Raw genomic sequence first — 23251 nt, 5'->3', positions numbered from 1 at the left:
ATATGAATGCGATGCAAAATTCCAGGTTTAATAGAATAAAATAAAACTCAAAAACAAACAAAACTAAATAAAGTTAAAAGTGCAAAAGGAACGATCATACCATGGTGGGTTGTCTCCCACCTATCACTTTTAGTTAAAGTCCTTAAGTTGGACATTGGAAGAGCTTCCTGTTATGGCGGCTTATGTTTAAATTCATCCAAAAATCTCCACCAATGCTTGGAATGCCAATAGCCTCCGGGGTCCTAAACTAGGCATGTAAAACTCCTGAGCAGCTTCAAACAAATTTTTAGGCTCCCAGAATGACGAATGTCGGAATAGATTCCAGGATCCCAAACTTTGCTTTTAAATCCACCTCCATCTTGATCTATATTTTTCCATCCGGGTGGTTTAGAAAGTAGATTCTCACCATGGTGACCAAACATTTTCCAAGATCCATTCAATTGAGCATGATACCAATCCGTGCACTTCAAGTTGAAGCGTGGAACCGTATTAAACCTTGTGCACCAGCTCTGAGCACGAGCCATTTCTCTCTTACTCTTAAAGCCGTAGAGAGCTCTAAGCTGGCCATCTGTTTCAAGCAAACAGTATTCAAGTGAAAAAATAAAGTTAAAGGTTAATGATTGTACCCACTTGAAGCTTGTATTGGGTGGTAATGGCCTTGGAGAAGGTGTTTTCGGTGGTTCTGTAAGTTCCACTCCCTTGTGCTCTTCTGTGAATTCCTCCACTTCCTTGCAAGGTTCTTCAAATGCATCTGTGTCCTGGTCAAAGTCTTCTGTGTCTTCCTCATCACTCGAGTCATAGATTGGAGGTTGAGAGAAATCTACCTCTGTATCATCTTCGTATTCATTTGGGAAAGATTCTTCGATCTCAGAGAATTCACTTGCGGATGCAAGTTCATTACTAAGAGAGCTTGACTTGTGACTATCATCATCAAGGGAATTTGTGTCCTGGGTTATTCCGTCTAGTTCTTCATAAACGACTTGCCTTGGGGATTGTGTACTGTCCTCCTTAGCATCAACTGTAACGTCCTTGACGAAGTTCTCCTCAGCTCTGAATTTCCATGGAGGTTCAGCGTCTCCTAGATCTTCAACCAACTCTTCTTCTTACGTAATGACAGCTTCTTCTACTTGTTCTAGTACGAATTTATTCTCTGTCTTATCCACTGGAGTTTCTAGTAATTCCTTCATGCTACGCTCTTCGTTAGATTGTCCACATGGGACTGTGGTTGGTCCTTGAATGTTCGAACGTCTAGAAGCTAATTGAATTACTGCTTGCTCCAGTTGTCGAATGGTTGTTTGAAGCTTATTTACTGTTTTCTTGAGGCGAACCTCTGATTCTCAGGATGATGGATTTGGACATGAAACATAGGAAAGTGGTGGTGCTTGGGAGTGATTGGATTGGTACTGGGGTAAATAGGGATCATGTGGTGGCGAATGGTGAAGAGAAGCTTGTGAGTGTGGTGGTTCGAGGTTATGTTGAGAGGATGGTCTATAGGCACGGGGTGGGGCTTGTTGGTAGTTACAAGGTTGTCCACCATATCTATCAGCTGGGTATGCATTGTAGAAAGGTCGTTGTCCATGATATCTTGGAGGGTGTTGCTGCCTAAAGGGTTGATTAGATCCTCTTGGCTCCATCCATCCTTGTTTGGTCTGACCTTGATGCATATTCCTGCTGTAACTTCTATTTCCTTCAACAAAGTTAGAACCAAACTCAAAGTGAGAATGGTGAGAGTTCATAGTAACAAATAAAATTAAAAAGGAAAAACAGAAATAAATAAACAAGTAAAAGAAAAATATTTACAATAACCAATAATAAGGCACACGTTAGCAGTTCCCCGGCAACGGCGCCATTTTGACGAGAGGAACTTTTGCCAGTAAAGAATTTTATAAAAACAGTCGCGTTGTAGATATAGTCTCTAAACCAACAGAAATCCCTTCGTACAAACATTTTGGTTGTCACAAGTAACAAACCCCTTAAATAAATTGATAACCGAAGTATTCAAACCTCGGGTCGTCTTCTCAAGGAACTGCAGGAAAGTATGTTCTTATTATTGGCTATAAAGGTTGTAAATCGGGGTTGAGAGTGAGGAATAAGTATGACAAATAATTTAAATGGCAATTAAAAATAAATAAATAACTATAAAATAAACTTTTTGCAAGGTATGAGAATTTGGAAGTCCAGACTTAGTTATCCTTATCAAAAACAATGAAAGTTGAATTTTAATTCCACTTAGTTAACCTTTACTAAAGCAAAGGAAAGTCAAGGGACTAATTAGTTTGATCTTCGAATCCTATTTATTTTCTAAGAAAAGGTTGGGATTATTGAAATTCAGTTCAATTAGCAAAGATAACAATTATCAATTATGTTGAGATAAGATAACTCCTGAGTTACTGCTTTCTTAACCAAGACCAAAAGAGGAAAAAGTAAAATTGCTGGAATAAAAATGTCTTCAGATTGAAAGCAATGGTGACATAAATAAAAGAAAGCAATCATAAACTGAAATACCTCAAATAGCATTAATAAGATAAATTATGATCTAACATGAAGAGTTCATAAGCCAAATTGGCGACATAAAGTATAGATACGAATAAAAGCAGTAGAATAAAAATAAAAAAGGAATATTAAACCTGGGATTGAGAGTCACTCCTAAAACTAAGAGAAATCCTAAATCCTAAGAGAGAGAGAGGGGAGAACCTCTCTCAAAACTAATCTAAATCATGAGAAGTAACTAAATTGGCGAGCTCTCTCTGAATGGATGCATTCCCATACTTTATAACCTCTGGTCTATGCCTTCTGGACTTGGATTTGGGCCAAAAAGGGCTTCAAAAATCGCTGGGAGCGTTTTCTGCAATTTCTGGTGCGTGGCCTCTGTCACGCGTCCGCGTGGGTCATGCGATCGCGTCATTCGGAGCTTTTCTTGTCACGCGGTCGCGTCAGTCATGCGGCCGCGTCATCTGTGTTTTGCTTAAGGCGCACGGTCGCGTCAGTCATGCGGCCGCGTCGCTGTTGATTCGCGCTTGGCATGCGATCGCATCGTCCATGCGATCGCGTGGATACGAGTTTCTTTAGAAACTCCGTTTTGTGCTTTCCTTCCATTTTTGTATGTTTCCTTTCCATCCTTTGAGTCATTCCTGTCTTAGAAGATATGAAACTACTCAACACAGTAATCACGGCATCGAATGGAAATAAAGGTAATTAAAATAATTAATTTTAAAACTTAGGAAACACGTTTTTCACATACATCACATAATAAGGAAGGGAAAGTAAAACCATGCAATTAATATGAATAAGTGGGTGAAGGATTGAATAAATCACTCAAATTAAGCATAAAATACATCATAAAATATGGGTTTATCACCCACCTATGTCTATAGACACCTTAACCAAAATAAAACTAGTAGACAACGAAGACAAGCATACCTACATCAGAGATGCATTGCAAGGAAAAAAAAAGATCAACTTATCATATTACTATAACAAAATACTAATCTATTCGCCTGGACCTAGTAGACATACCAGGAATTGATTCGAACATCATCTGTCACAGGCTTGCAATCAATCTAGCAATCCGACCTATAGCCTAAAAGAAGCGACACATCGGCATAGACAAAAGGAAAGCATCCTTAGAAGAAACCCAAAAACTACTAAATGCTTGATTTATAAAGGAAATCAGATTCACAAGCTGGTTAGCAAACGTGGTTATGGTTAGAAAACACAACGGTAAGTGGAGGATGTGCGTGGACTAAACCAACATCAACAAGGCATGTCCAAAGGACGCATATCCTCTACCTTGTATTGACAAATTAGTTGATAGCTCATCTGGTTTTCAATATTTAAGTTTTATGGATGCTTATTCCGCCTATAACCAAATACTTATGTATTCGGCTGACTAGGATAAGACCGTCTTTATTACTGACTATGGTAACTTTTGTTATAAGGTTATGCCATTTGGACTCAAAAATGCAGGTGTCACTTACCAAAGGCTAATGGATAAAATTTTTGCTAACCAAATCATACAAAATATAGAGGTATATGTCAATGATATGGTAGCAAAAATCACGTCTGGAAGCAATCATACAAACAACCTACAAGAAATATTTCAACAACTGAAACTATACAACATGAAGCTGAACCCAGACAAATGTGCTTTCGGAGTACATGGTGAAAAATTGTTAGGTTTTATGTTAACATGCCAAGGTATAGAAGTCAATCCAGAGAAATGTCAAGCCATAATGGAAATGAGGATCCCTAAATCAATCAAAGAGATCCAACAACTCACACCGTTTAGCAATGTTGTCACAGTTATTGATCACACCATTTTTTCAAAACACTAAGAAAGAAAAAAGAATTCATATGGTCAGAAGCATGCGAACAAGCCTTCACCGAGCTTAAAGTTATACTATCATCACCACAAATACTTTAGAAACCAGAGCATGGTAAACCTCTGTATTTATATTTATCTGTTACTAATCATGCTATTAGTTCTATTTTGGTGACAAAAATAGGTAAGCAGCAACAACCAGTATATTTCGTCAGCAAATCTCTTCAGAATGCTGAATTAAGACACTCAAAGTTAGGAAAACTAGCTCTAGCTCTTATAACAACATCAAGGCGTTTGAGACACTACTTCCAAAGCCACACTATCATAGTACGAACAGAGCACCCTCTAAAACAAAATCCTGAGACGATCCGAACTAGTTGGAAGATTAATCAAATGGTCTATAGAGCTCTCAGAATACGGCATCCAATACCAAGCATGAGGGGCCATCAAGTCTCAGATCCTGGCCGACTTCATAGCAGAACATATACTCGACGACTCCACCTCAAGTAATGAGATATAGACATTATATGTTGATGGAAATCCAAACATGCAAGACTCTGGAGCTGGCATATTGCTCAAAAATAGCAAAGGAACAACTACAGAACAATCTTTACAATTTACTTTCTACGTCACCAATAACCAAGCAGAATACGAACCACTTATAGCAGGGCTAAGATTAGCTCACACCCTCGGAATGACACATATCAATGTCAAATGTGTCTCTCTACTGGTAGTACAACAAGTAACAGGTAATTTCCAGGTAAGAGATACACTATTAGAAAAATATAATTCCATTGTCAACAATCTCATCTCTTACTTTTTGAAATTTGAAATATCCCATATACCTTGGAAACAAAACTGCCGAGCTGATATTCTATCAAAACTTGCCACTACTAGAAATCCAACCCATCAGCCGAGTTTATCACAACTAACACTGGACAAGCCCAGTGTCACACTAACGGCTATTTTGAGTATTTCACAGGAAGATTGGCGAGATCCATTCATCCAATACCTACAAACAGGAACAATACCCGAAAATGTCCAGGGCAAAATAAAATTCAAAAGGCAATCAAACTTCTTCACAATGGTCGGAGCCGAGCTATATAAATGGGGGTTTACAAGACCTTTGTTAAAATGCTTAAACAACATAGACGCTAAGCTCACCATAGATGAAGTCCACGAAGGAGTATGTGACACACACATAGGGGGCAGGAGCTTAGCATCCAAAATACTTAGAGCAGGGTACTACTGGTCTACAGTACAAAGAGATTGCATAAACAAGGTTAAATTGCAACCAGTGCCAACGTCATGCCCCAACCATTCACAACCTAGTCGAGCAATTACATACATCAGAAGTAAGCTGACCATTTAGTAAGTAGGGGCTAGATATCCTCGGACCTTTCTCACAAGCACCAGGTCAGGTTAAATTTTTAATCACTGCTATAGATTATTTCACAAAATGGATAGAGGCAATACCTTTAGCAAAAATTAATTCTGAAAAATGATATATTTTCTCTGAAAAAATATAATATGTAGATTCGGTATATATCATTCCATTATTACTGATAACGGAAGACAATTCATTGATAAGAATTTCACAAACTTTAAAAAAAAACTAAAATAACACATCAATTTTCATCTGTAGAACACCCTCAAACTAACGGGCTAGCTAAGGCAGCCAATAAGGTCATATTGCAGGCACTCAAAAAAAATTAGACGTCCAAGGGCCGATGGACAGAGCTTATTCTAGAAATTTTGTGGAGCTATAATACAACAGAACATTCATCAAGAAAAGAGACCCCTTTTAGACTAGTATATGGTTTCAATGTCATGATACCAGTTGAAAAAAGGCAAAAGATGAACAATAGCCTTCAATGAAGAGGCAAACATTGAACTCAGAACCACCGAGCTGGACTCAATCGAAGAAATAAGAGAACAAGCACTAACCCAACAACGCGCAACACAACTTGCTATAGCCCGAAAATACAACAAAAGATCAAGTTGAGGTATTTTCATGAAGGAGACCTCGTCCTCCGGAAAACAGAAGAAGCACGGAAACCGCAAGGCCATGGCAAACTTGATGTAAATTAGGAAAGACCATTCTGAATATCCAAAGTTATCAGATGAGGAGCATACAAATTACAAACATTACAAGGCAATGATGTACCAAGCACATGGAACATCTCTTCACTAAAAATATACTATAGTTAAGTGTATAAGTCAAGACAAGGTGATGTACTTTTTTTCCTACTACCTGGATTTTATCCCTAAGTTGGATTTTGCCAAGAGAGGTTTTAACGAGGCATACCCCCTATCCTTCAGACATGAAGGATGCAATTCAATAAAATACTCTTTTGGCACTATATCTTATTCAGTAAATTCAAACCAATCTATATGACATTCTTGCATACTCAAAAACAATATATCAATATGATACAAATCATGTAATTCAAAAGCCAAAATATACTTCGATATAAAATGCACATTTTAAACAAACCCTCCGCAACAATCTCATTGAGCTATAACTCGAAATCTATCAAGACGAGGGACAACAACAAACACTCTCTCAACTCGACCATTATATCTTCAAACCATTCGCAAATATATTTCTAAATTAACATCTACATACTAATTTATCTTATCTACAACCAAACATCAAAAGGCAAATTATACTAACATAACACATTTTTCAAGTTCATCCAAACCGTACTCACAAAATGGAGTTCATCATCAGTTTCCACAAAATAAACATTGATTAATAAAAAACTACAAAAGACAATCCCAACGACTTAAACTAACAAACACAATCATGGCGCACCCACGTTTTCATCCTCACCCTCCTGATCATCATTAGCAAGCTCCCCGTTAATAATCACTTTGCAGGGATCCATAGCAAAAACCCACTTTTGATGCAATAAATTTGATCTGCTCCACTGCCTTGTCAAAACCAACCGAAAACATTTCTAAACCATGATTGCCTTTACTTTCTTCAGCATTTTTCTTTTTAATGCTAAGCCTTACAATCCTGGTTCCCAAGTCAACCTTGTTAGCTTCAAGCTTCTTCTCTTTCTCCTCCAGTAGCCCAACCTTTTCCTTACTTCTCTCCAACTCTTTTCTTATTATAGCAAGCCGTTTCAAGAGCCTCTTTCAACTCTTTCTCCATCACAACTTTCTCTTCAACAATCTTGCTCAACTTATCCTCATCCACTGTAATGCTTTTATGTCTCAATTCTTGACTCCGCCTTATACACATTAGCCGGGCACCTATAACCTGCATAATGAAATCATAGAGTTTAACAAATAGATCCATATACACCATTTTACAAATTCTTTATACACACTTTACCTGCAAATACTGATCTAAAGCAACATCACTAGCATCATTCACAAGTTTAACATCAGGGGGATATTAGGCACATTCTTTAGAAAGCAAAGCAAAGGGACATTGCTCACTCCACAACGACATTGTGTCACCCCTCCTCGGAAACCATGCAACTCTCTCTGATTCATGGTAAAGGCCTCCACTTCCTCCAATCATCTTTCCTTTGCATAGTTAAGTCTATTACCTTATCCTTCAAGCATCAACCTTAAGCCTCCTCTTCTTCATGCTGACCTTTTTTCTTTTTACTGATGAACCTCAGCCCCACCCTCAACTTTAATAACTGTTGTAGATTCTTCCTTCTCCACGTTCTTCGCCCTAAAAAATGCCTATAAACTAGTCGTTGACACCTTAGGTGCTTTTTTTCCTGTACAAATAGTAAGACAACTATGTTAACAATATATCATAATATGCTATACTCTACTACATATTCATTACTATATTACCTATATACTCAACAACAGCCTCCATATCTGTCTCACACGGAATCAACTCAGAAACAGCAAGTAATCTTGCAGAAAAAATATTATTAACCAAAAATTCAACTATCATCTCATTCCTATACACCATCCTATCCATGCCCAGAATGTGCCTTGGCTGAGGGTTCCAGTATAGAGGAAACCTCTCCATCTGAAACTTATCAAGATAAAATAGATACTGATCCTCAACCGACCTTACTTTCACATACATCTCTTTAAACCCTATAAAGGAAAATTTATACAAGCTGAAAATAGCCCGATTTAGAATATTACTAAGATGAATCCAAATGACTTTCTGGACATCTTTGGCTTGAAACAGTGCAAGAAACACTTCCAGAGAAGGTTCCAACTCAAGATATTTCATCAAAATTTCAAATCCTCTAACAAATATCCAAGCATTAGGATGAAGTTACATTGGAGCACACTTCAACTGAGTCAGCACACCACATCGAAAAGAGGTAAATGGAAACTTTACATTTAGTTCAACCAACAAACATGCATACATATAAAAAAATTCGAACCCCTCTGCCCTCTGACATACATGATCAAAGGCAAAAACTCCACCTTTATACCTTTACCCTCTCTAACCCATTCTGGAGAAACTAGCTGCGCAATACTATTCTCACCATTAAATAAAGACACCCGTTCTTTAACAACCCTCGAAACCCATGAATAAGGATCACTCTCGTCCCACACAAACTCCTCCTCAATAATAATATCACCTGAATCGCCTTCCTTTTTCTTTCTCTTATCTTTCACATCCTTTTCCTCTTTCCCCGTCCTTTTTCTTTTCTCATCATTTTTTTCCTTTATTGTCCCTTTCCCTTTCACATCCTTCTTCACCATACCCTCTTCACCAAATTACCAAACTTGTTTCTAAACAGCAAAAGCAAAAGCACATCAAAACAACTGAGAACAGATACATTGACTAACCTTTTCTACTCATCTTCAAACAAGAGTAATAGATTTTCCTTCGGCCGAAAATGATTTTTCACACGGTCATTGAATCTTACCCACTTCAAACTTATTTTTCACCCAAATAACACACCCTAGCCATTCATGTAGCACGGATCAAAATACGACACCAACTCCCCATGATAAACGGTCACGATAGCCTAGATCAAAGGAAAAATAACTGTTCAATTATCTTTTTCAATAAATATACTATCTTTTCATTACCTCCAATTGATTACATTTAACATTTCGTATATCAAATTAACGTTACCCGCCTTTTTTTTACTTATTTTCTTTCATACCAAATAATGTTATTTGCCAAAAAAAGAAATAATAATATAAAAATAATAATCAATATATCTATATATATAAATATACGTATATACACATATCCATATGATAAGCCAATTTTTAACAATATATTTTGCAACTAATTTTCAAAACTATGATCTTCCAATTCCAACACGTTAAGTTTAGGGGGCTACACCTTCCATCACAAACATGCCGATTTATAACTCGGAACTTTCGAAGGAAGCTCAACCTATTTTCGCAGAAGAGTCCACAGGTTAAGCTTGGGAGCTATGATTTGTTCCATACAATTCGGTCGCAACACTCCCTATAAATTGGCACACAAAGCATGTACACATTTTAGTTACAGAAAGATACCGCATTTCCAGTAAAACCTTATGAGAATCATCTAAAAAATAGGCCAGTAACATAATGGCATTATAGCACGTTCAAACTAAAAATCTATAAAGGAAGAAACCCTAAGAATAGCTAGGTACGTTATTCACTCTGAATTGCAATATACTAATCTCACTCTCTTTCTAATTTGAGCATTGGAGTGCCTTTGCAGGTGCTCACCGCCGCCATTCTTAAGAAGCTAACGTATACCTCATCCAGCCTAAGGAAAAGTGAGTTTAAGTACTGAGCAGGATGAGCTATACCTTAATGCCCGCTATCTACACAGGAACAAAACCTAATAATTTCTTTTGTCAACTTTGGAAAGAATTAATTTGGCCTAAACATTAAGACAATTCGAAGTGATAATGGACTTAAATTTCTCATGCCAACTTTTTGCAATTCTACTAGCATTGTTTACCAAAGGACATGTGTAAAAACTGCTCAACGAAATGAAATTATTGAGAAGAAACACCAACATATCCTTGTAGTGACAAGAGCACTCATTTTTCACTTAAACTGACCAAAATGATATTGAAATTATGCGACTACTCATGTCATTTATTTAATAAATAAACTACCTCATGCTCTTTTATAAAATTAGTCACCTCATCAAATTTTACATCAACACTTGCCTCTAATTTCACTCCTACGAGTATTTGGATGTTTAGCATATGCCAACACCCTCACTGTTGGAAGAAAGAAATTATATCTAGAAAAGAGGTCACATTTCTAACTTTTAGGGAGGGAACTAAAAGTTTCATTTTTTAGCCATTTCCAAAAAAAAAAATCTTTCAAAAAATGTAAAGTTTTATGAAGATCTTTTTCCCTTCCATGCATATAGTAACCAAAGTCAGACACTTAACTCCAACAACAATTAGTAAGACCTGCTCCAATACATACACTTTTTGCATGATCCAGTCATTTTTGATATGCATAATTAAGAAGTCCCTCATTTGCATCCACGCACACCCACTGGCATTGCATCAAGGTCAGTACGACATGCATCATCTAATCATCAAGACATTATTGAGCCTCTACCACAAGTTACTCTACTCAGAAGATCAACAAGAGAAAGAAGGCCCTTAACCTATCTTCGAGATTTTCAGTGTATGAGTCTTTCTACAACCTTACCTAATAAGTATCTCATCCCACAATTTTTGTCATACGATATATTTTTAGCATCTCATCGCACCTTCTCCATAGTTATCTCCACTGATAAAGAGCCAACGTACTATGAAGAAGCAACAAGTCATGTGGAATGGAGGAATGCTATTAAAGAAGAATTAACTAATCTTCTACCTGGAAAAAGGGCGATAGACTACAAGTGGGTTTTCAAACTCAAGCACAACCCTGATGATAGCATTGATAGGTACAAAGCCCAAATCTTAGCGAAAAACTTTACTCAGGTTCCAATAATTGACTATCTCAACCTTTTCAATCCACTTTTTAAACTTAGCACGTTGCAAATTGTGTTAGTGCTTGCTGCCACGAAGGGATGTTTTTGAAATACACTGATGTCAACATAGCTTTTCTGAGGAGAAGAAGGTGTATATGTGTGTTCTGCTAAATTCTGTTTCCAAGCTGCAAAAGTCGCTCTATGGGATCAAATAAGCAAGTTGCCAATGGAACAACAAGCTCAAATTTGTCTTGCTCTAGGATGTTTATGTACAATTTAAATTTGATCACAGTTTATTCACAGAGTCACAGAAAAATGGCATCACTACCTTGTCAATTACATAAATGATGTGATATTGGCAAGGAACTATATGAAAACAATTGAATATATCAAAGCTTTACTGCATGCACAGTTCAGAATTAAGGATATTAGTGACCTTAAATTCTTTCTCAAAATGGAGGTTGCTAGGAGCAAGAAGGGAGTTGCCTTGTATCCATGAAAGTACGTCTTAGATTTGCTTAAGGAATCAAGGATGGAAGATTGCAAACTGGCTTCTACTCTAATTGATTATGGTGCCAAGTTGACAAAAGATACGATGTTTTTTTCCTAACAATGTCAGGGTATAGAAAGCTAGTTGGCAAACTCTATATATTGCTAATACAAGACTAGATATTAGTTATACCATTGGAAAACTTAGTCAATTTCTTAAGGAACTAACTTCCTTGCACCTTAAGGCAGCACAAAGAATTCTAAAGTACATTAAGTTAGCACCCGCAACTAGCTTTTTCCTGCATATTATGATTTACTAGTTATTGTGTTCAATGACTCGGATTGGGCTACTTGTTCAGATTCGAGAAGATATTGCTTCTACATTAGGAGTGCTATTATGTCATCGAAAATTAAGAAATAAACCACTATGGCATCCTCATCAGCCGAAACTAAGTATAGGGTACTAGCATCTGCTACCGAGAGGCTATTTGGATAAAGAAGATTCTCAAGGATTTGAGAATTGAGTTAGATCAACCCATTAATCTTTACTATAATAGCCAAGATGCTATTCAGATAGCCACCAATCTAATGTTCCACAAACAGACCAAGCATATCAAGGTGGATTATCACGTTGTAAGAGATAAGATTTTGGAGAAGCTCATCCATCTTATGCCCATTTCGACACATAAGCAGATTGCAAACTTACTAATTAAGCCTTCAGCTCCTAGAATTTTTTCGACACTATTTGGCAAGTTAGGGTTGCAAGATGTTTTCACTCCGAACTTGAGTAAAAGTGTGTACCTGAGTAATATGATGAGAATGAGATTCCTTCTTTAGTATAGTTGAATTAGTTAGTGATGAATCATTTAGTTAGTTAAAATATTTATTAGAGTAGTTATCGTGTGTCTGCATGTACATGGACACTTGTGTTATATTACCCTCTCTATCTTTGTCCATGCACATGCAGACACAAATGTACAAAAAGCATTTTCACAATTGTGCTTCAGTGAAGCTCGATGAAGAAATCCCCTCTTTGTAAGCACAGAAGTGGAAAACTAAAGAAATAAAAATGATGAAGCTCTGCTGTGAATTAACGCTCAAGAATCTGACTTGGAGTCAAAGTAAGAATACACGATTCAGATTCAAGAGGCAAAATGAAAAAGGTTGAAAGAGAAGATTAAAGGTATGGTTGCATGTTTGATTCAGTCACTGCTTCTACCCTCTCTCTCTTCTATCACGCTGCTGCTACGTCTGATTTTTGGGAGAAGAAGACCAACAAGTGCTGAAGCAAGGTTTCAAATCCTAGAAGCTTCACTCCTCTATTAAAGGGGTGAAAGGCCAAGGATTGAGGCAAGGAGTGAGAGCACACCGTTTGGGTTTCCATAGATCACTGAGCTGTTTATTCTTCTCCTTCATGGTTTTCATTGAGTATCTCATTTTCTCAGTTTAGTCTTTCTGTATTTCAATGGTAAAAGACAAAATGATGAGGTTTGTATGAAAAAGCCATTGAATAGTAAAAGGCAGGGAGTTAAACTTGGAGAAAAAAAAGCCATAGTTATTTCAGAAATTATTTGTAAGTTTTTCTGTTTTGTTGTCATGATCCTAAGGGAATTTCCTTGCAAGTTGGATTAGCACTTTACTGTTGAAAAGTTAGGGTGAGTTCCTAGTCAAGTCTTGTTTGAGTTAGAAATTGGACTTGTCCCAGATAGGATTAGGTAGAATCCTAGGGAGAATTGGTGAATATAATTCTATTGAAAGATAGTAAAATTTTGTCACTGATGTGATGGAGACTGGATGTAGGCTATATTGCACTGAGTAGCTGAAATAGGATACATCTGTGCGTCATTATTCTTTTTCTTCTCTATTTCTGGTTCTGCATTATAGGAGATAAAACTGAAGTATCTCCTGATTCTTCTATTCAGCAACACTTCTTCATAATACACCTTGCATGTAACTCTATTTTGGTTCTTACCACATCAAGAAACAAAACCATAATCTTTCCTGTTTTCTACTCAAAGTATCTCAACTGAATTCAAGATTTAAAGCAAAATAAAGGAAAGGCAAAGATTCAATCTCCCCTCTTTTAACCACTAATAATCATCAAAGGTAAAGACGAAGAGGTGAAAATGATGGAATTCAAAATGAGGTTGTTTTAAAAATGTAACATGATTTATCTATTTTACTAATCGTAAATATTTAACTATTATAAGTGTGAATTAATTTCTAGTGGAGTATTTAATGTTATTGAATAACAAAAATAAATGTTAAGAATAAAATTATGTATTAAAGTTAGTGGGTGACTAAAGTAAGTTTTGAAAGATTCGCGGACTAATTTGGTAATTACAAAGGAAAATCAGTCTCAATCACATTATTATTAATTTTTATTAAGATGTACATGGCCTGGTCCGATTTGAAGGCACGGCCCGATCCAAAATATTTTAGGGGTTAATTTAGTGTGATTTCACCAGGTCTAGGATCGCATAAGAATCTCAAAAATAGATTCGGTTATTATTTTGAGTCGGGTCCAAATCAAGGCGAACCAAACTTCACCTGATTTATGTGCATCTTAAGAGAACTAAAAAAGATATATATATTTTAAATTAATTTCAATTTTATGTTATATTAATTATACGTTTATTATTTTATTTTAATCACATTTGTTGAATTAGAAAATAGATCAAAGAAGCATCAAATTAAAATTTATAGACAAATTTAAGTTTAAATATAAATATGCCAATGAGCTATCACTTAAATGGAAAAATAGATCCTTTCAATTTTTTTAACAATTGAAGGAATAAAGTGTGATCTTTTACCATTAATTTTATAAGTAGGAGTAAAAATAAATATGAAAAAAAACAATGAAGAATGAGATTAAACAATTGACACCATAGTTACAAAAAAAAAAGTCAAAAAAAAAATATTTGACACCATCCAATTTTTTTTTTCATTAAAAATGATCTACTCCCCTCAAATGATATAGACTCCTCATATTCTACGTGGCGAGTTGGAGTCTGTATAACCCCCAATTTCCATTTATAATGAAAGTCAGTTTCACACTTTCACTTGTGTGTTAGTATTATTTCAATCCTTTTGTTGCACCGAGATGACGCGTCCTTCTCCTTAGTACCGCCACCGTCACCATCACCAATACTGAAATCGAAATAGAGCGACAAGGATAACAATGGCGGCTTGCTTGACCTTCACGGTGTCGCAAGATGGAAGCGGCGACTTCTTAACGGTGCAGGACGCCATCGACGCCGTCCCTCTCAGCAACACTCGCCGGACCGTCATTCGCGTGTCGCCGGGAATCTATCTTCAGCCGCTTTATGTCCCTAAGACAAAGAATTTCATCACTCTTGCTGGCCTCACTCCCGAGGATACTCTTCTTACCTGGAACAACACTGCTTCCAAAATCGATCACCATCAAGTAAGTAATGCCACTCCTCTTCATAGATCTTTTCCTCATTTACTGTATTGTGTATCTGTCAAATCAAAATTCAATTTTTTAATGGCTATGTCTCAAAATCTTACAATTTTATTTTTCATTCTTCAATGGTGGATTTTGTTGCAGCCTGCTAGGGTGATAGGGACAGGGACATTTGGTTGTGGAACTGCAATTGTAGAAGGGGAGGACTTCATTGCTGAGAATATTACTTTTGAGAATTCTTCCCCTCAGGTAATGCACTAATGCTCTTGTTGAGTTGAATCTCACTGTTTATTTGAGGTTCTTTCTTGTGCTACTTTCTTTAATTTGGCATCAAATTCCTGAAAACCATTGGTTTGGTAAATGAGCACAAGTGCATGTAGTTGATACAAATTTGATTAATAGGAATATTTTGTTTCTTCATAAGGATGAATTGACATATTTTGCTACTGGGAAAATATACTGTAAATTCATTAGATACAAAAGCAGTAGCGATTGATGTTTGTTCCACTAGGTACAGTCTGATCTACATATAGATCAGGTGACACCATAAGGTGTTAATATTCAACTTAAACCCTGAATCGTGAATTCATTATATTATTATCTCATTAGCATCTTCTTGAGCTTTTTTGGCTAGTATATAGTGCTTATGGATTTTCCTTCTTCTGGTAGGGTTCAGGGCAAGCAGTGGCAATTAGGGTAACAGCAGATCGATGCGCCTTCTACAATTGCAGGTTCCTTGGATGGCAGGTAGCTCCATGTCTTGATGCATTTGTTTGTATAGGTTAGAAGCTTCATGAAGTTGTTTATGAAATATACTTTAGTTAAATTACATTAAAACTTTGAGAGTTTACTTCTGATTCAAGAATGGATTGATCAATGTCTATTATCTTGATGGATGAGTTCTTTGTGTAAGTTATGATCGTCATTAAATGATATCTTGATGCGATGATTAGCAGATTGGTTGGTCTTATCATCGGTTCATGCATTCATTGCATTCATTAAATTGGTGCAGGACACACTGTACTTACACTATGGAAAACAATATTTGAAAGATTGCTATATTGAAGGTAGTGTCGACTTTATCTTTGGCAATAGCACTGCTCTCTTGGAACACTGTCATATTCACTGCAAGTCTGAAGGGTTCATTACTGCACAGAGCCGAAAGTCTTCACAGGAAACAACTGGCTATGTATTCTTGAGGTTTGTAACTGACCACTGTCTAGTGTTAACAATCTCTTTGTCGCACCTAGTACCGTGTTTTTAGTGTATAATAACTCATAAGAAGCTCCCAACTAGTTCAATCCAGTAAAGAATCAGCAGTCTGGAAGCAATAAGGGCAGTTTTTTTTGGCAGTCGTCATTCTTGTTATGGGCAGAGAAGTGTACAATAACTGAGATTCTTAGTTTAGGAGCATGCTACTAGAGTTTAATGAAGATCACCCTTATAAGGATGGCAGTTTGAGTTTTGGTTTCCCTCCCATTGCTCTAGCCATAAGCTATGGCAGCTCCAGCTCGAAACCACGGGGGACCGCCTGCGAGGCCAGAGTGGGCTCAGCGGTCAGCCCCCATTCGAATTACGTTAGGGGGTCTTTTGCTTTTGCCTGATCTAGAGAGATACTACGAGTCCTCCGTCCCAGCCACCTTTTCCTAAGGCCTAAGGCCATGCTTGATTTCAGACTTGACCACTTCCTTCAAACTTACTGCCTCCCCTACCGGTACCGGGTTTTTAAAAGAGCTAGAAATAAATAGTAAATCAATCAAATTCAAATTATTCAAAAGTCAAGAAAAGAATAAAGAATAGATACTAGATCTCGTGCAATAGAAGGCGGATCTAGGGTTGGTTGGAGTATCCAACCTAACAGTTTTATAGCCTCTACCTATTGAGTTCCCTCTCCTGGGGTTCAAGAGTTGCTTTCAGAGCCCTTGATTGAGATCTCCGTCTCATCACGAACTCATAAAGACAGCGATCAACCTCTCTTTTCTATTCTTTGGCAGATTACTTGCTCCAGGAATGCTTGCTATCAGCAGTTATTGCATTCCAGATATCACAAACATTTTTTGCATGATTTTGAAAATTTTCAGGTGTGAGGCAAATTGTGAATACATGAACATACTCATGTCCTTTATGCTAATAAGGGTTTATATATTAGGTGATATTGAATAGTAATTAGTAAATAAGCATATAATTAAGATGTGAATAGTTTAGGCAATTTAGAAAATTAAGTTATAAGTAATTAGTGGAGATTGTGAGTGGACAATTAAGATTGCCAATAACCTGAATTATGTATTAGAATCTCATACTACTTCCTTGTAATTAGATACTGCCTCATTTGTTTTTTGGATACAACATAGCTGCACCCTGTTCAATTTCATGTTCCTCAGCTTTGTATCACGTTTGCTTTACCTGTGTCAATGGTACTGTAACTACTTCCAAGTCATTTATCTATGGATGCTTATCATCTATTATGCAATTATGGATAAATTTGATCTCTCCTTTTTTTCCCCCTCAAATTGATTTTGCTATAAAATCACGTCTGGCAAAAACTTTTTATAAATTATAAATTTTATGAGTAATGTCTCTTGTGCCTTCGCAGATGTGTTATCACAGGTAATGGAGAAAAATCGTATGCATATCTTGGACGGCCGTGGGGCCCTTTTGGAAGGGTGGTCTTTGCATACACTTACATGGATCATTGTATAAAGCATGTTGGTTGGGATAACTGGGGAAAAGTTGAGAACGAGAGAAGTGCTTGCTTTTATGAATACAGGTATCTCTTGCAGATTACATTTTGCACTGGTTTATACTTTGCAAGATTATTATCTTAAGAGTATGGTTAATTTCGGTACTTGACTGCTTCAGTATCACCAAAAAATACAGTTAAGATGTTTGATCTGAATCAAGAATGGATAGTTTTCAATTATTGTCTCTCTCCTAAGTCAAGTCTTACTTTCGTGATTACAAATAGTAATGTTGATGGTTTCTTGCAAGGTTCCCCGCACCCTATTAAAATAATTAGTCATTTTGTCAACCGAAGCTTTGCTTCTTGTGGGAGTACATCTAGAGGGTAGTTTATAATCCCCTATTTGGCCTTTCTTTGAGGAAATATTCATGTTAGTGGCTGAATCAATTGTTGTTCCTTTATTTGGTGATCCCTAGGTGGCATTCATGAAAAATAAGTTCAATCTAGTCTTCTAAGGTGACATTCTGTTACTATCACACTTAATTCAATGGTCTTTGGACACATTTTCGGAAACTCTAGAAACTAAATTTGAACATGTTCATCATTCAATGATATAATATAAGGCAACAAATCAATGAGGACACAATAAACATGAATCATAAATGAAGTCAAGGACCAATCTGAATCGCATTTTGCAGCATTAGCAACCAAAAGTCGAACTTTAAAATACAGGGACTAAAATGACTCACGTGTATACTGCAGGTGTTTTGGACCTGGTTGCAGTCAATCGAGACGAGTAACATGGTGTAGAGAATTGTTGGATGAAGAAGCAGAGCAGTTCCTCATGCATCCTTTCATAGACCCGGATCCCGAAAGGCCTTGGCTTGCTCAAAGAATGGCCTTGAAGGTTCCATATACAGCATAGGACAATGCTCCAAACAGTTGTTGATCATGCATACTCCATGCTCACTGTCTTGTATGTTTAAAAAGAAAAATGTGTCAAATGCTTTATTGGAAGTAAGTCATTGTATTTTTATTCCTATAAGAGATTGCTTAGGAGATTAATATTTCCTTCATCGGTGTGTATATTATATGGTCCATATCTTTGTTACTATGTATTAGTATATTGGCCACATTGTTAATCTATAGAAAGCACAAGGATTTTAAGTGAATAATTTTCATAGTTTTGCACATCGTTTTTTGTTTGAGTGATGACCCTGGTTATGAATCATTAGAAGTTAAGTTGACGAATTAATTAAAGGTAATTTTCTAAAATAAAAATTGTAATCTGTGTTTTTCAATCATTTTTAAAAAAATTTACATGAAATTGCACATAACAACACTGGTTTTTTATTTTTGAGAATAGATACATTAAATTGGATATACTAAAACGTGATTGATACTTCAACGATAAACATTGTTCCAAACTATATACCAACTATACTAAAAATTAATTCTAAAATAATTTAAGAACAATATACATTTTGGTGTCTAACCAATCATCCTATAAATAAGGAGTTAGTTACCCTCTGACACATTTTTTTTTTGGTGACTTACCCTGTGACACATTTGATTGTTATTAGAGGAATTAAATTGAGTTAGAAAAACCAAATGATTTAACTATGATAAAACAGTAAAACTATTTCAGAAACTTACAAGAATTTTCAAAAAACTCATTTTACAATTTGTTCTGTTTTTCCAAACCACCAAATTCTTGAATTCGTTCAAGCAAAGAAAATAAAAAATTGAGAACAAAAGATAAAAAAAATTAAAAAAGAGACGTGATATGATCATATAAGAAGGAAATTGTATCAGTAAGAAATTAAATATTTTGGTTCAAGCATCTTTTCTTTTTGTCTTTCTTCTCCAATAATATGTATATCCAAACTAAGAAAGTTGAACATAGTCATTAATTTCCCACATTTCATATGAAGTCACGACGACCAGAGATTAAAAATTTTTTTTTTCACTTTTGATTTTTTTTTTTGGGTTTTTTTTTTTCAACTTTTACTTTTGTTTGTGGGCAATAACAGATTTAGCAATGGGGTGGTTTGGAAAAATGAAAAAAATTGCAAACTAAAATTGTTTTTAAAAAGTTTAATTATTCTGCAGGTCTCTAAAATTTCATTGAATTTTCAATTAGATCTTTATACTTTTTTTCTTTTTAATTGGGTCCCTATTAATGAAATCTGTTTTGAGCTGCAGATTTTTTGGTGAAAAATAAAGATTCTGCTCTATGCAAACTAAAGAAAAGAAAAATGTGTCTATTGTGTTCGCGGAGAAATCACACCTTTACAGAGACAAAAGGTACAGCTACATATAGCCAACAAAAAAGAAGAAAGAAAAAAAAAATTATACTAGCTACCTCTTCATATTCTATTATACAGCTATCATCTACTAGTGTCACACAATACCCAATAAATAGAGAATACTGGGAGTACTAGTAGTATTCATACATTAATAGCCTTCCTTAATATTCATACATTAATAAATGTACAAATTATACATTCCAAACTTACTACATATCTCTTCAAAAGGACCTGGTAGAAGTGCCTTTATAAGGATATTAGCAAGTTGTTTTCTTGATGGAATTGGCACGAGCTTTAAAGAACTGTCTTGAACTTTCTCTCTAACTTTGTGACAATCAATCTTAATGTGTTTCGTCCTTTGATGAAACACTAGGTTAGCCGCAATATATCTAGCAGATTGGTTGTCACAAAATAATGTCATAGCTAGGGCCTGGTAACTTAATTTTGAAGTCATTCAAGATGTGCATAAACCAAATTCCTTCACAAGTTGCAAGAGCCATTGCTCGATACTCTGCCTCCGAAGATGACCGAGCAACTATTTGCTATTTTTACTTTTTCAGGACACCAAAAATCTTCTAAGAAAGAAGCAAGTATCCGGACATGTTGATAGGAATAAAACACACAATTTCCTACTTGCAAGAATCAGAGGAGCAACAATATCCACTCACAACAAGTATTAACACCAGCACAATAATACCCAATAGCAGCGGAAAAATCACATAAACCAGAAATTAGAAACAAGCTAACACACCAAGACTTTTAACGTGGAAAACCTCCTCAATGAGAGAAGTAAAAACCACGAGTCACCAAGACCAAGATATAGCTTCACTATGATGAAAAATAGGGTACAAGAGAGTCACAAATTACTGCACAAAACGTGCATACAACAAGCCAAACAACCCAAGCTTCAAAGCTTTCAAAACAAGAACAATAAGATGAAAACACCACAAAAACAGAGCTACTGTGCGTGGCCAATATCTCTAGCTACAGATATTGAATTAAAGATCCGAACGGTGAAATCGAAGAACAAGATGTGTAGAATACACTGTCCAAATTTGAGCTCGATCCAACGGTTAACGAATCTGCAGCGACCAATTTACAGAGACAGCTTTGTGTATGTGCGAAAATAACTTTCTCTCTTCCTTTCTCTCTAGTGTTTGGTGTTCACCTCTCAAGAATGACCTCTCTCACTCAACCCTAACTCATCTCAGCCACTTCACTATTCATGGGTTTGGATACTAGAATTTGGGCTTTTTCTCCACATAGGAATGGAGCCCAAAAACCTAACAAATCTCCCCCTCACGACTATGTGGAGGTAACTGCCAATTCAGCGATTAAGCAACAAACTTCAAACTTCCATCTTGGTAATACCTTGGTCATCATATCAGAACCATTCTCATCAGTATGAACCTTTTCAAGTTTCAACAACTCAGCATCCAAAACATCACGTATCCAATGATACCTCACATCAATATGTTTGGATCGAGAATGAAAAGTAGAATTTTTACCAAGATGTATAATACTTTGACTATCACAAAACAACACATACCTCTCTTGAGTAGACCCGAGTTCCTTCAAGAATTTCTTCATCCAAAGCATCTCCTTGCACGCTTCGGTAATGGCAATAAACTCGGCCTCAGTAGTAGACAAAGCAACACATTTTTGTAATCTTGATTGACAAGACACAGCTCCACCCGCAAAGTTGATCAAGAAGCCTGAAATGGACCTTCTAGAGTCAATATCTCCTGTCATGTCTGAATCAGTGTAACCAACTAGAATAGGCTTATCACTTCCATAACACAACTTCATGTTAGAAGTACCACGAAGATATCTCATTATCCATTTTACAACATTCCAATGCTCTCTTCCTGGGTTTGAAACAAAACGGCTAACACAACCAACAGCATGAGCTATATTCGGTCTTGTGCACACCATAGCATACATTAAACTACCCACGGCTGATGCATATGGAATTTTTTCCATGTCTTTCTTCTCTTCATCACTTGATGGACTTTGCTCGCAACACAATTTGAAGTGTGTAGCAAGAGGAGTACTAACAGCCTTTGCTTTCTCCATTTGAAACCTGTGCAACATTGTCTCTATGTATTTCTCCTGTGACAACCAAAGTTTCTTCTCTTTTCTATCACGCTCGATTCTTATGCCAAGAATCTTCTTTGCTGGCTCAAGGTCCTTCATTGCAAATGACATTGCTAGTTGCTTCTTCAACATATCAATGCTAGAAGCATTCTGACCAACCATAAGCATGTCATCAACATATATCAAAATGATAATAAAATCATTACTAGCAAAATGTTTAACAAATACACAATGATCAGAAGTAGTCTTCTTGTAGCCTTGTTCTGCCATAACAGACTCGAACTTCTTGTACCATTGTCTTGGAGCTTGCTTCAAGCCATACAAGCTCTTCTTCAGTTTGCAAACATGATCCTCTTTGCCTTTTACCATGAAACTTTCAGGTTTTTCCATGTAAATTTCATCCTTAAGATCACCATGAAAGAAAGCAGTTTTCACATCCATCTGCTCTATCTCTAAATCAAGACTTGCAGCCAAACTCAAAACAGTCTTAATAGAAGATCTTCTCACAACCGGTGAAAAATTTCATTATAGTCAACTCCCTTTTTCTGCCTGTAGCCCTTGACCACCAATCTAGCCTTGTACCTTGGATACTGAGAATTTTCTTCATGCTTCAACCTATAAACCCACCTGTTCTGCAAAGCTTTCTTCCCTTTTGGCAACTTCACAAGCTCAAATGTTTGATTATCATGCAAGGATTTCATTTCATCTTGCATTGCATCAAACCATTTCTTATTGTCGTCACCTTCCATAGCTTCCGCATAACATTCAGGTTCTCCCCCATCAGTCAAGGTCACATATCCATCAGTAAATATTACATACTCACTAGAAGGATACCTCGTTGAAGGTCATCGCTCTCTAGTAGACCTCCTAGGATGGAAACCTGGTGGATCTTCAGGTAGCTCAGGTTGATTATCAGCATCATCATCAACTGGAGCATCAATTGGATCTCCCATCTCCTGGTCATCAGGAACCAAAGGCTCATTTTGCTGCATATGCTCCTGATCTTGATTCTCTGTTTGTTCTGACAAAGGAGGCG

The 23251-nt window shown here is 36.4% G+C and overlaps 1 protein-coding gene across 1 annotated transcript; it reads left to right on the top strand.

The window, feature by feature from the left end:
* Window positions 1–14699: 14699 nt before the first annotated feature.
* LOC112783586 (pectinesterase 31) lies at window positions 14700–18984 on the top strand. Its single transcript, XM_025826589.2, has 6 exons — window positions 14700–15129; window positions 15274–15378; window positions 15799–15876; window positions 16142–16329; window positions 17723–17896; window positions 18572–18984. The coding sequence occupies exons 1-6, from the start codon at window positions 14884–14886 to the stop codon at window positions 18732–18734; spliced, it is 954 nt and encodes a 317-aa protein (XP_025682374.1). The 5' UTR covers window positions 14700–14883; the 3' UTR covers window positions 18735–18984.
* Window positions 18985–23251: the final 4267 nt, after the last annotated feature.

Source organism: Arachis hypogaea, chromosome 20 (genome assembly GCF_003086295.3).
Source record: "Arachis hypogaea cultivar Tifrunner chromosome 20, arahy.Tifrunner.gnm2.J5K5, whole genome shotgun sequence".
NCBI classification, from domain to species: Eukaryota; Viridiplantae; Streptophyta; class Magnoliopsida; order Fabales; family Fabaceae; genus Arachis; species Arachis hypogaea.
Note: the sequence above shows the minus strand (reverse complement) of the source record. Positions and strands in the feature narration are given on the sequence as shown.

Excerpts from the sequence above, each read along its gene's own strand:
- LOC112783586 (XM_025826589.2), top strand. The coding sequence starts at position 14,884 with ATGGCGGCTTGCTTGACCTTCACGGTGTCGCAAGATGGAAGCGGCGAC. Across the intron at positions 15,379-15,798 it reads TTGAGAATTCTTCCCCTCAG|GGTTCAGGGCAAGCAGTGGC; the intron begins GTAATGCACTAA and ends TTCTTCTGGTAG. Across the intron at positions 15,877-16,141 it reads GCAGGTTCCTTGGATGGCAG|GACACACTGTACTTACACTA; the intron begins GTAGCTCCATGT and ends AAATTGGTGCAG.